This window comes from Hemibagrus wyckioides, linkage group LG20 (genome assembly GCF_019097595.1).
Source record: "Hemibagrus wyckioides isolate EC202008001 linkage group LG20, SWU_Hwy_1.0, whole genome shotgun sequence".
Taxonomy (NCBI): Eukaryota; Metazoa; Chordata; class Actinopteri; order Siluriformes; family Bagridae; genus Hemibagrus; species Hemibagrus wyckioides.
The window spans coordinates 17,290,849-17,303,560 of NC_080729.1; the positions used below are offsets into that span (position 1 = coordinate 17,290,849).

General features: G+C 36.9%; 2 protein-coding genes across 2 annotated transcripts; both read left to right on the forward strand.

The window, feature by feature from the left end:
- The first annotated feature begins 133 nt into the window (after positions 1 to 133).
- On the forward strand, positions 134 to 5,188 carry LOC131371052 (CMRF35-like molecule 1). The gene is made up of 13 exons (XM_058418783.1): positions 134 to 316; positions 507 to 818; positions 921 to 1,229; positions 1,313 to 1,382; positions 1,636 to 1,658; positions 1,746 to 1,785; positions 2,284 to 2,378; positions 3,482 to 3,537; positions 3,732 to 3,791; positions 4,332 to 4,403; positions 4,540 to 4,605; positions 4,730 to 4,789; positions 4,881 to 5,188. Exons 1-12 carry the CDS (start codon positions 280 to 282, stop codon positions 4,784 to 4,786), a joined length of 1,197 nt encoding a protein of 398 aa, XP_058274766.1. The 5' UTR covers positions 134 to 279; the 3' UTR covers positions 4,787 to 4,789; positions 4,881 to 5,188.
- Positions 5,189 to 8,351: 3,163 nt separating this feature from the next.
- On the forward strand, positions 8,352 to 11,954 carry LOC131370799 (GTPase IMAP family member 7-like). Its single transcript, XM_058418311.1, has 2 exons — positions 8,352 to 8,531; positions 10,608 to 11,954. The coding sequence occupies exon 2, from the start codon at positions 10,617 to 10,619 to the stop codon at positions 11,952 to 11,954; it is 1,338 nt and encodes a 445-aa protein (XP_058274294.1). The 5' UTR covers positions 8,352 to 8,531; positions 10,608 to 10,616.
- The last annotated feature ends 758 nt before the right edge of the window (positions 11,955 to 12,712 follow it).

Sequence of the window (12,712 nt, forward strand, 5' to 3'; positions counted from 1 at the left end):
GCTATATTACCCCCCCAACAGAGATTTTAGATTGCTAATTATAATTTTTCCCCACATCTAATATACAGAAATACAAATTATTACAAAGAAGAGTTTGATGGGTGGATCAGTGAAGCATATATATATATTTTTTTGACCACAAACAAGAAATGTATATAAAAATAGTGTGGTGAGCAGGAAGAGGAACTGCTTGAGCCGCTACAGACACAGTACCAACTTCACAGAGGAGCAGGATGCAAGAAACCCTCACACTTCATTCAACATCAGAACAAATCTAACATGAGCTGCTTTTTTATTTTTATTCTCATCATTTCTGGTAAGTACATTTCTCATGCTCTCTTCTATCCTACTTTACTTTCATATGCAATGTAAATAATTATTACATCAAACCCCTAAAGTATTGGAGTATCAATACTTTATCAGCCATCACTAATATGCTGTATTTTTAATTATCGAATATTTTATTGTCACTGAGTAATTGTCGTGTTTTTCTGTTCTGTATGCAGTTGATGCCATTCAGTCATGGAGGTACTTTAGTCTTAAACCTGGATCATCTGTCACCATCCCATGTCGTTATAATAGGGAATATATACGACATAAGAAATACTGGTGCTCTGGTTATTATTTCAGTTCCTGCACAATTCAAGCATATGCCAGTTATACAAAGGGGAGAGTGAGAGTGACTGATACCCCAGCTGAGAGTTTCTTCACTGTGACTCTGGATAATCTCCAGACAAAAGACACTGGATGGTACTGGTGTGGTGTAGAGATAGCTGGATCAGATGTTAGCGAAGCCCTTCATATCACAGTGAAATCAGGTATTAAACTACAATCTGCAAATAATTAGTGAATTTATCAGTGATCTTATGTTGCTAAAGATGAATCATATATAATTGACTATATACATTATTTGTGCTCAGATCCTGATCTGTCAGTGAGGGAGAGCAGAGTGAGAGGTGAGGAAGGAGGCAGCGTCACAGTCCAGTGTCTCTACAGCACTCAGTATCAGAATACACAGAAGCAGTGGTGCAGATTCAAAGACAGGAAGTGCTGGACATTTACAAAGACTAAAACATCCCAGAATTCAGCAGTGCACATCAGTGATAATAAGAATAGATCCTTCAATGTGCAGCTTAATGGAGTGAAGAAGAGTGATGCTGGCTGGTACTGGTGCAGTGCAGGAGATCTGCAGGTTCCTGTTCACATCAATGTCACTGATCCACCTCCAGGTATTATCACAAACACTGATCCCAACTTTAACAAATGATGAGACAGAAATCACACTGATTATTTTTCTTTGTTTTGACAACAGTGACTACAACAGTGACTACAACAGTGACTACAACAGTGACTACAACCACTCACCAAGTCAGTACTTACATGTAAGTAGGAAAGCTCCATTTTACTTAGTCATGGTGTCCTCGGCAGTTCTGTCTACACATGTTCTATATTCATTGACTTTATCAAAGAAAAAAGTGTGCTTAATGTGCAAAACAAACAATTTCAATAATAAAAAATGCATATCATTATTAATCTGTCTATATAAAAAAGCAAGGGACCGCAATCACCATGACCTAATGTATATGAATGAAGAAAAATATTTTTAAGTGATTAAGATTTTTTTTTTTCTGACAGATCTATCTCGAAGCACAATTCAGGTAGCATCAGATGTACACATTAGGAAAAAAATATTTTTACAAGTTGTTTAACACATGCTTTCAATTTGAATTCTTTCTCACCCACAGCAGCGTCTGTGAATTCAGTCCCCAGCAGTGATGAAACCATGTGAGTGCAAAAACGCCCTTATTCTCTCTTACAGAAAACGCTGAACACTTTAGGCCATGATGTTGTTCTCTGCAGTTTTACAGACATGTAAATTTGTTGTCTTATTCAGACATGAGAATTACATGATAATATCTTGTTTGTAGAAATGTTCTGTCATGTGGGCAAATGTAAACACACATGAAATCAATGAGTATAGAACATTCATAAGAAAGAAAAGTTTACTACTGCTTTAGATTCATTAAAACATGATGGTTTTGTGTCTTGTTATTATTGTTAGTATATAGCACAGGTAGCACAAAAGCTTCAAGATCTGTGGTTTGAACCTGAGGTCTTGTTACTGTCTGTTCATGTTCTTCCACCTCTCAAAAACATAACAGCAGGATATTTGTCTATTGAGGAAGAATGAAAGATTAAATACATGATGATTAATGATTAATTGAATTAATTTTGCAACGCAATTGATTTACTCAGTCTGTGCTAACAAATGTTTATCTACAGTGGGAGTGGGACCCTGATCCATTGGTACCTGCTGGCCCTTCTTTTGCCACTGGTGATACTGGTCATCATCATCTGCATGCTCAGAAAGAAATGCAGTAAGTGTCCCCTGGTGTGGCTGTAGCTTCACATTAACTGTGAAAATCCATTCGCCGGAGGTTTATTAACAAGAAATTCCACACTATCAAATGTAATTCAGTGATCCTACAACCAGAGGACAGACTCAAAGATTTGACAGTCAGATAAATCAGTCAGGAATCAAACACAGCAATCAACAGTATATCTAGGATCTGAGGACAAACAGGAAAACAGAGGGAATAAAAAGTCACACTGATTGTGAAGCCTCGCCAATTATTAACGTTCATGTGAGTTCTGAGCCGTTATACTATTATATTATTTGCATGTCATGTATAACCCTTGTCTTTCTCCTCTGGAAATACTGTTAAATGCAGACTTTCAGCTTTATGAAGCCTGTAGGCAGAACATGAGTGTAATGATTAATAAGATACAGGGCAGAGGGCAGTTCGGGGAGGAGTTATAGACCACAATATCAGCAAGCATGGCTTCAAATATAGTTATAGCAGATTAAATAAGCTTTACAATTACATCAAACAGAAATAAAACAAACATTTGCTTGACCAGCCACAACAGCAGCAGCACTTTGCTAAATTATTCATTTGTTCAGTTATGCAGAACCCACAGTCCTTGTTCCCCGCACAGACCATATGGATTGCGAACTTCTTGTGGGGTTCCATTTCCAGTCTCGCACGCAAATTCTGATCTCACGTGTGATCTTCTTTATCACTTCTCGCGTGCATTTGGTTGTGAAACGTAGTTTACGGAGTTGTCGGCGATTCTTCCTATTCTGAAGTCATGCGGTGTGAAACCTCCTGTCGCCGATCCATTGTGCAATGTGAACACAGCAGCAGCTGAATGCTCCACCAGATAGTCGTGCAGTGTGAAAACAACAGTGATCCAACAACTTTGAAAATCTTGCAGTGAACTTGGCATTAGGTCAAATTTCTAAAATTTAGGTGAGGGTGCCCTCTAGTGGCACAAAGGTGTTAATTGTTATTATTATTATTATTATTATTATTATTATTATTATTATTATTATTATTATTTATAATTATCTCTACTGTTAATTGAATACAGTTGAATTCAGTTGAGTATGTGTAAATGTATTCATTGTCTATTCCAGAAGCAGAGAATCAAACCAGGACCAGAGAGAGGAGCAATGACACCACTGTTCCCACAGTTAGTACTGCATCTTATGTTATTTTAGTGCACTTTTAATGAACAGTCATTATCACCAATGCTCATCAGTGCTGTTGCTGTTTGGTTTAGCCAGTTCAAATTACATTTACAATTAAGTGTAGCATAGAATTAATAGCATTAATAATGATACCATATAAAGAGGAAGTGTGTGTGTGTGTGTGTGTGTGTAATAGCCCAATTTTACAGATGAACACTCCATTATATACACCACTGTGGCTGTTTCTAAGCCAAGGGTAGGATCAATTCATTTGTACAATTCTACATTAACTTATATAATATTATTATTATTATTATTATTATTATTATTATTGTTATTATTGTTATTATTATTATTATTATTATTATTATTATTATTATTATTATTATTATTATTATTATCATCATCATCTATTTCCTTATTATATTACTGGTTTGTTATCCTATTGTATTCACCTGTTCTTTGTTTCAGACTAGTTTCTCTATTTATACTCTGGTGATACAATGTCTCCTAAATCTTTTTAAAGTGTATCGAGCATTTCTGTGATTTTTACGCTCTAGCCAATATTCTCTGGATTTCACTTCATAAAATAACGATACAATAATTCTGTATTTATAATTATAGTATAATATAAAACAAATCTTGTTTTGATTTGTCAGATATGCGGTCATTTACTCTATTAATTAACCCATGAGGATAAGATGGTTTTTATGTGCATTTACCATACACACGTGTGTGTGTGTGTGTGTGTGTGTGTGTGTGTGTTTGTGCCCGCTCATGGTTTTGATTGGTTTAGAGTAAGAAAAAGCCCACTTGTACATCTGAAGACTCCATTATATACAGCACTGTGGCTACAGGTAAATCAAAGGTAAGATGGCAATCCACTGGTCCAATTCTACATTCATTTCCTTATGAGGAAGATTATTATTGTTGTTTGATGTTGTTATATGAATTATAATTTATCATAATTGAAGATTTAACAAAGCATTTTCTTACATCCACAGTCTTTAAAAGTTAATGAGCAGGATGTGACCTACAGCTCTATAAACACTGCTTCTAAAAATAAAACTGTGAGTAAATTATTTTAAATGAAGTCTGTTCCAGTTCAATCCAAGCTACAGATCCAAGTGTATAAATCCATAATGACTGCTTTACTCACTAATCTGGAGGGACTTTATTCATATCCTGTTCTAGGTGTCTCCAAATGATGTCGCTAATGAGACCCGCTACAGCTATGAGGTTTACCAGTAAGAGGTTCGTGATTGAAAAATGATTCTTAACCCACTCAAATATGTAGAGGAAAATTACAAACCTTTCACACAGCAAGTGTATTTATTCTCTGCAGAGGTTGATTTACTGTTTGGATGGAAGGAAACTGTGTATGGTGCCTCAGGGATCTCTACTGGGTCTCGTGTTCATCCTCAACATCTTTACAGACAAAATCCCAATCAGGACAAGGACAACATTCCCCACACTCACACCACAGACTTACATCACAGTCACATGACCCTCAGTCATCCAGAAAAGACCAGTTTCCTCACTGTAGCTATCAGATTTCTCTCATTCACTCCTGTACTTTAATTTCTTTAGTCTTTTGCTTGACTTGGGAAATCTGAACTGTATTTATAGTGTTTTTCATATATTATATTATATTATATTATATTATATTATATTATATTATATTATATTATATTATATTATATTATATTATATTATATTATATTATATTATATTATATTATATTATATTTTGAAAGTAACTTATAATCCTGGCAAAAAATGTGTAGGAAAACCATTTTGTATTTATAAATTAAAGCAGACTATTATTGCGCAATGCAACGCTATTATCGTAACCACCTCTGAAGCCAGTGTTAAAGATGAGTGATGTAATTCATCGCTTTTTATTATGAGACAGCATTAGTCTTGTAAATGTCTTAAGTGTCGATTCTTAATTCATTTGATTTTCAAAAAATTTGAACATTTTAATTTCTATATTAAAAAAAATCCAAAAACTGTGTATTTTTTGTGAATAAACCTTCAATCAAAACCTGCTGGGAACTGAGGTTTAATATTATAAATAAAATGTGCTGCAGCTTCATCATATCTTAAAAATAAATTAATTCTCTCCAAAGTTTCTGCATTGAGAAAAGTGATAATGTAATAAGCTATAAAAGAGACTGTGATCCAGAAATAGTCACTTAACACGTGCAAATGAGTCCTGGTAATGGTGCAGGGTCTTCATGAAAGAGTGTAATCATGTGACCAGTGTCCACTTATAGAAAGTTTAAAGTGGAAGATTAATGATATATAATCTCAGTTAATCAGGTGTCAATATCCGGATAAGTTTCTTTTTGATTCTGTTTTTTCTTGCAGCTGTAGCACCCCTTTCCCCCTTAGGTTTTCCTAGCCTAAGCTCTTTAGGGTGGAGTGCTGGGGGTTCTGCTAATGTGTGTCTTCTTACTAGATTTTAATATCCTTCTCTGGTACCACACTACTGTCCTACTTGAAGGAATCAGGGACAGAACTAGAACAAAAATCTCAAGGGGTTTTATTTGAAACAAATAAATGGACAATGTAGTAGATGGTAAGGGAGAATAAACGGAAAAAGGTGAAACACTCCAAACATTTGCTGCTATAAAGGGGCTATTACTGCTCAAGGTGTGTCTTCGCTAAACATGCTATCCACACCTATTTCTTGACTGAGTCAATAGCAAATTCCCTAAGAAAAGGTCCACATGAATAAAAAATTACATTATTCACACCACTGTGCTATGGAAGCCCAGAGAGGCCATGTGATATTATTTTTTTTGCTTTTGTCTTCTCGTGATCACGATGTAATTTTCCCGTGATCTCGAGATAACAAAACTTGTTTTCTCGTGGTCACGACTTAATCAGAACCGCGGTGAAGTTAGTTTGATATTCGGACATTAGACAGACATTCGGAAGCGCTAGTTTAGGGGCCGTCGACAAATTTCTGTACCACTGAAATGTGGTACTTGTTACTTCACTGACTACGTTCCCCAGTTATTCTAATTTCTTCTTAAATATACATATGGCATGCGGCATTGCAAACAGCATTTGTTTATTTATAAATAAAAATTGAATTAATTGATAGTATTAATTATGTATCATGTGAATTAATTTGCTATCATTAACTTATTTTTTAATAAAAAAAAAAACTATTTCTTCAATAGCTTCTAGGTCATGTGACCCTGTGACCCAAATCTAGTACCAAAATAATCTACTTGAACACCTCCACAGGGTACACCTCTTTGTATCCCAAAGAATCTCTTCTTATATTTTTATTTTTATTAAAAAAAAAACAAAAAAACACTATGTCTTTAATAGCTCCTACGTCATGTGACCCTGTGACCCAAAACTAGTACTAAAATAATCTACCCCCCACAAGGTACACCTATTCTTATCCCAAACAAATGTCTTCATTGATTTTTATTCATTTGTTTATTTTCGTCATTTGTTTAACTCCTTTCTTATATAAATAAACAAGTCATTTTTTTATCACGATTACACACCGTTTTTTATTGTTATTACACAATAATCTTCTTAAACACACAAGCAGTATTTCCATATTTTTTTTCTGGCTGTTTGAAGCTGCAAAGTGCCGCACTGGACCTGTTGAGATAATTTGAAATATTTCATATACATATATACAGATGTGGCATTTAAGAATGCGCGTCAGAGGGACAGGAATCCTGCGACGACTCGCGGCATTGTGAGTGATGCTCTCGCGCAGGAAAGACGAGACCAGTAGGCGGCAGTCGTGTTTCATGTACATTGAAATCGATCAACATACCATTATCACCTAATTACAAACCTTGTGTGCAATATTACAGCTCTACACTAGTATTTGTACAGTATATGTGTAGTATTTGTACAGAATTTGTATTTATTTATTCTTTTTTTTACAGTTTATAAAACAGTGTATATATTTCTTTCTTTTTCTCTTATATTTTATTTTCATATTTTATATTTCTTTCTTTTTCTCTTATAATTTTATTTTCATTAGAGCACCTGTAACATGGCAAAGGAATTTCCCCCTGGGATTAATAAAGTTCTTTGAATCTTTGAATCTTTGAATAACGTGGTGCTGCGGAGAACAATTGGCATATGATATCAAAATACCACAAAAGCTATTTAAAAGGATTATCCATTATTTTAGTACTAGTTTGGGGTCACAGGGTCATATGACGTCGAAGCTATTAAAGGAATAGTGTTTTTTTTTAAATAAAAGAAAACATTTTTGGAATAACAAAGAGGTGTACCCTGTGGAGGTGTCCAAGTAGATCATTTTAGTACTAGTTTGGGGTCACAGGGTCACATGACCTAGAAGCTATTGAAGAAATAGTTTTTTTTAATTAAAAAATAAATGAATAATAGCTAATTAATTCACATGATACATAATTAATACTATCAATTAATTCAATTTTTATTTATAAATAAACAAATGCTGTTTGCAATGCCGCATGCCATATGTATATTTAAGAAGAAATTAGAATAACTGGGGAACGTAGTCAGTGAAGTAACAAGTACCACATTTCAGTGGTACAGAAATTTGTCGACGGTCCCTAAACTAGCGCTTCCGAATGTCTGTCTAATGTCCGAATATCAAACTAACTTAAATATGTATCTAATAATAAATAGTGTTCACATAAAATAAGATCAGAAAAACATACATTCAGTCATCCATCAAATTGCACAATACTTGTTGTGCTAGCAGCATGTTATGTTTTAGTTCTATTGAGTGTGGTTATTGTTGTCGAATCAAAGCTGTTTCTGAATCTATTTGTCCTTGATTTTATTAATGTGTACCTAAGTTTTATTGTGTAATTTCAAATAGATGGTGTACAAGGTGTGAGGTTTTTCCAGAGTGCGAAGAGGACAGCCGAAGGTCTTCTGGGCCGTGGTGATGACCCTCTGCAGTGTTTTCCTCTGATCTCCTGTGCAGCTGGTGTACCACACACATATACAGTACATTAGTAAGCTCTCTATAGAGCACCGATAAAAGGACACCAGCTAATGTTGTTCTTCCTGAGCACCCTCAGGAAGTGCAGTCTCTGTTGGACCTTTTCAGGAGCTCAAAGTGCCAGTTCAAGTCCTCCTTAATATAGACTCCCAGGAAGCGGAGGTCAGCCACCCTCTTCACACAGTACCCACTGATGATAACTGATGTGATATCCATTTTCCCTCATGTGATCAATACAGTCCATCTATCTAACTTTTCATGTGACAACACTGAAGAAATGGCACTCTGCTACAATGTAAAGTAGTGAGTGTACACCTTAACAGTGTAAATTTGCTGTCCCCTCAAAATAACTCAACACACAGCCATTAATGTCACAAAAGTGAGTACACCCCTAAGTGGAAATGTCCAAATTGGGCCCAAAAGTGTTAATATTTTGTGTGGCCACCATTATTTTCCAGCACTGTCTTAACCCACTTGGGCATGGAGTTCACCAGAGCTTTACAGGTTGCCACTGGAGTCCTCTTCCACTCCTCCATGATGACATCACAGAGCTGGTGGATGTTAGAGACCTTGCGCTCCCCCACCTTCTGTTTGAGGATGCCCCACAGATGCTCAATAGGGTTTAGGTCTGGAGACATGCTTGGTCAGTCCATCACCAAAGCAGTGGTCGTCTTGGAGGTGTATTTGGGGTCGTTATCATGTCGGAATACTGGCCTGCAGCCCAGTCTCCAAAAGGAGGGGATCATGCTCTGCTTCAGTATGTCACAGTACATGTTGGCATTCATGGTTCCCTCAATGAACTGTAGCTCCCCAGTGCTGGCAGCACTCATGCAGGCCCAGACCATGACACTCCCACCACCATGCTTGACTGTAGGCAAGACACACTTGTCTTTGTACTCCTCACCAGGTTGCTGCCACACACGCTTGACACCAAATAATGAACCAAATAAGTTTCTCTTGGTCTCATCAGACCACAGGACATGGTTCCAGTAATCCATGTCCTTAGTCTGCTTGTCTTCAGCAAACTGTATGCGGGCTTTCTTGTGCATTATCTTTAGTAGAGGCTTCCTTCTGGGACGACAGCCATGCAGACCAATTTGATGCAGTGTCCGGCATACGGTCTGAGCACTGACAGACTGACCCCCCACCCCTTCAACCTGTGCAGCAATGCTGGCAGCACTCATACGTCTATTTCTCAAAGACGACCTCTGGATATGACTCTGAGCACGTGCACTCAACTTCTTTGGTCGACCATGGCGAGGCCTGTTCTGAGTGGAACCTGTCCTGTAAAACCACTGTATGTCTTGCCCACCATGCTGCAGCTCAGTTTCAGGGTCTTGGCAATCTTCTTATAGCCTAGGCCATCTTTATGTAGAGCAATAAGTTCAAGTTCTTTTTTTTCAGATCCTCAGAGAGTTCTTTGCCATGAGGTGCCATGAACTTCCAGTGACCAGTATGAGAGAGTGTGAGAGCGATAACACCAAATTTAACACACCTGCTCCCCATTCACACCTGAGACCTTGTAACACTAACAAGTCACATGACACCGGGGAGGGGAAATGGCTAATTGGGCCCAATTTGGACATTTCCACTTTTGTTGCCAACGGTTTAGACATTAATGGCTGTGTGTTGAGTTATTTTGAGGGGACAGCAAATTTACACTGTTATACAGGCTGTACACTCACTACTTTACATTGTAGCAGAGTGTCGTTTCTTCAGTGTTGTCACATGAAAAGATATAATAAAATATTTACAAAAATGTGAGGGGTGTACTCACTTTTGTGAGATACTATATATAAACAAACCCTTAGCAGTGAATTTTTTTGTGTGTGTTTTTCTGGTATGTAAGTCATTTTGATTAAGTTTGCAGTTAGCTCATTTTATTGATATAATATAATATTATATATATTATATTACATTCACTGGTAATGGGGTACAGTTGTGTAACTAGTTAATTAGCACAGAAGTGTTATATTTAAATATGGATATTATTGGGCTTTATTCACTTATATTTGAATAATTTTGAAAAGTCAGTATGTAAATATTTCAGAATCAAACCTCACACTGTTTGCCTTTCTGTCCACAACAGCATCCAGAGATGAGGCGTTCCCAGTTCAAGAACTCCAGTCCACACAGAGACGTCCAGTCCCCAGTGACACAGCTACGGTTGGTGCTGCTGGGCAGAACAGGTTCAGGTAAAAGTGCCACTGGAAACACCATCTTGGATAAAGAATGTTTTCCATCTGCACTGAGCATGAGCTCAGTGACAAAGCAATGCAAGAGGGAATGTGGAGTAGTTCAGGGGCGGAGCCTGGCAGTGATTGACACTCCTGGCTGGTTCGACACTTCTCTCCACCAAAATAAAACAACAGAGGAAGTGCTACGATGTCTGGCCATGTGTTCACCTGGACCACATGCGTTTCTGCTCATCATACCAATCACTCAGTTCACAGAGGAGCAGCAGCAGACTGTAGACATGATTGAGAAGGTTTTCAAGGGGAACTTCAGTGATCACACGATCATCATATTTACCCGTGCAGACGAGCTGGAAGGAGAGACAATTGAGCAATTTATATCAGAACAGGACGAGAGAATCCAGGATCTAATTGCACGATTCGGTGGGCGGTTCCTGGATTTCAACAACAAGAACCCAGAGAATCGGCAGCAGGTGAAACAGCTCCTGAAGAAGCTGGATGAGTTGCTGGAACTTAACAAGTACCGTCACTTCACCAACCGGGAAACAGAAGTTGTAGAGAAGGCAGTAACAATGTTGGAACAGAAAAAGCAAGAAAAACTGGATGAATCAATTAAGAAGGCCAAGCAGGAAGTACGACAGATAGCTGAACGTCGCAGGGCTGACATCATAAAAGCCCTTGAGACAGAAAATCAAGATATAGAAAGAACCAAAAATCACATCCATGGTATAATCCTCAGTTTAACAGCAGAAATTAACAAAGAAAATGAAAACCTTTATGAAGTTCCACAGAAGTTGCACTTGCTGCAGGAGTCTCTAGAGAATGCAAAAATCAGCCTCAGAAACCTGGAGAAGGAGAAGAAGTTAAGGATAAAGGAAAGTGAAGAAAAGAAAAAGGAAGTAGAAAAATGGATGGAGGAAGAAGAGCAAAGAAGAGAGCAAGAAGAAAGAGAGAAGGCTTTAAATGAGGATGGAAAGGAATGGTATTATAATGAAAAATATATGACTATCCTGAAGTACCTCATAATTTTTTTGGGAGGTGCTGGAGTTGGAGTTGGATTTACGTTTCTACCTGCACTTTTTATGACTGCAGCACCTGTAGGAATAGCAGCAGAGTTAGCTGCACTACTCGGACCAGAGCTTGCAGCTGCCGTAATGGCAGCAGCTACAAAAGCGGCTCCTTTAATTGGTGTAGCATCAAAAGTAGCTCCAATGGTGACTGGCCTTTGTTCCATTCAGTAACAAAAGCCAAAACATATATCAGTCTTAGTGTGAGGGTTTGGATGAATCTATAATTTTGTCATTCTTTTGTCCAGGGGTGTTGAACAGACACAAAAAATAAAAGTGAGAATCCGCAATCTAAATTGTTATTGCCTTGTGCACCATAATTAAATTGAATTGAATTGAATGTGTCTGTTTTTCTACTAGAGGGCAAAATAGACCAATAAATCAAACAGTAACTCTCCATTAGCAAACTACTAATTTTACATATAATCATTACAATCCATCTGATATTATCATAAGTCCATGTATTAATCCAATATAATCTAATTTACATCTGCTACAAAATGTGGAACGGTTCAGGGTGCAGGTGAACATTTATGTAAGACACGGCACTAAAACCATCATTTGGGAATGATTAAGGTAATAGTAAAGAATTGATAGTAAAGAATTTATTCTGTAGGTGATACATATTCAATCCGGTTCATGTGACATTGGGTAATGAGTGTAATCTAAAACGAGTTGAAGATCTCTGCTCTCTGCAACTACAATAACATTTATTAGTAAAACAGGAAAAGCCATATAGTAACTAGATTTGAAATTCTAAATGCTTCTATTTCATTATTCTGTAACTGTGTACACTTTGCAGTAATCAGATACACAAGTATATTATGTAACAATTTCTGGGGTTCATAGATATCATTGATAATAATGTATCTTTTAAAATGAAATAAATTTGAGATGTTTCCCTCTGTGTCTTGTTTATGTTTGTTCATATA

What these genes read in the sequence shown, in the direction of transcription:
- LOC131370799 (XM_058418311.1), top strand. Translation starts at nt 10,617, where the DNA reads ATGAGGCGTTCCCAGTTCAAGAACTCCAGTCCACACAGAGACGTCCAG.
- LOC131371052 (XM_058418783.1), top strand. Translation starts at nt 280, where the DNA reads ATGAGCTGCTTTTTTATTTTTATTCTCATCATTTCTG. An exon ending in TCATATCACAGTGAAATCAG is followed by an intron (nt 819 to 920) that starts GTATTAAACTAC and finishes ATTTGTGCTCAG; the next exon opens with ATCCTGATCTGTCAGTGAGG. An exon ending in ATGACACCACTGTTCCCACA is followed by an intron (nt 3,538 to 3,731) that starts GTTAGTACTGCA and finishes TGTGTGTAATAG; the next exon opens with CCCAATTTTACAGATGAACA.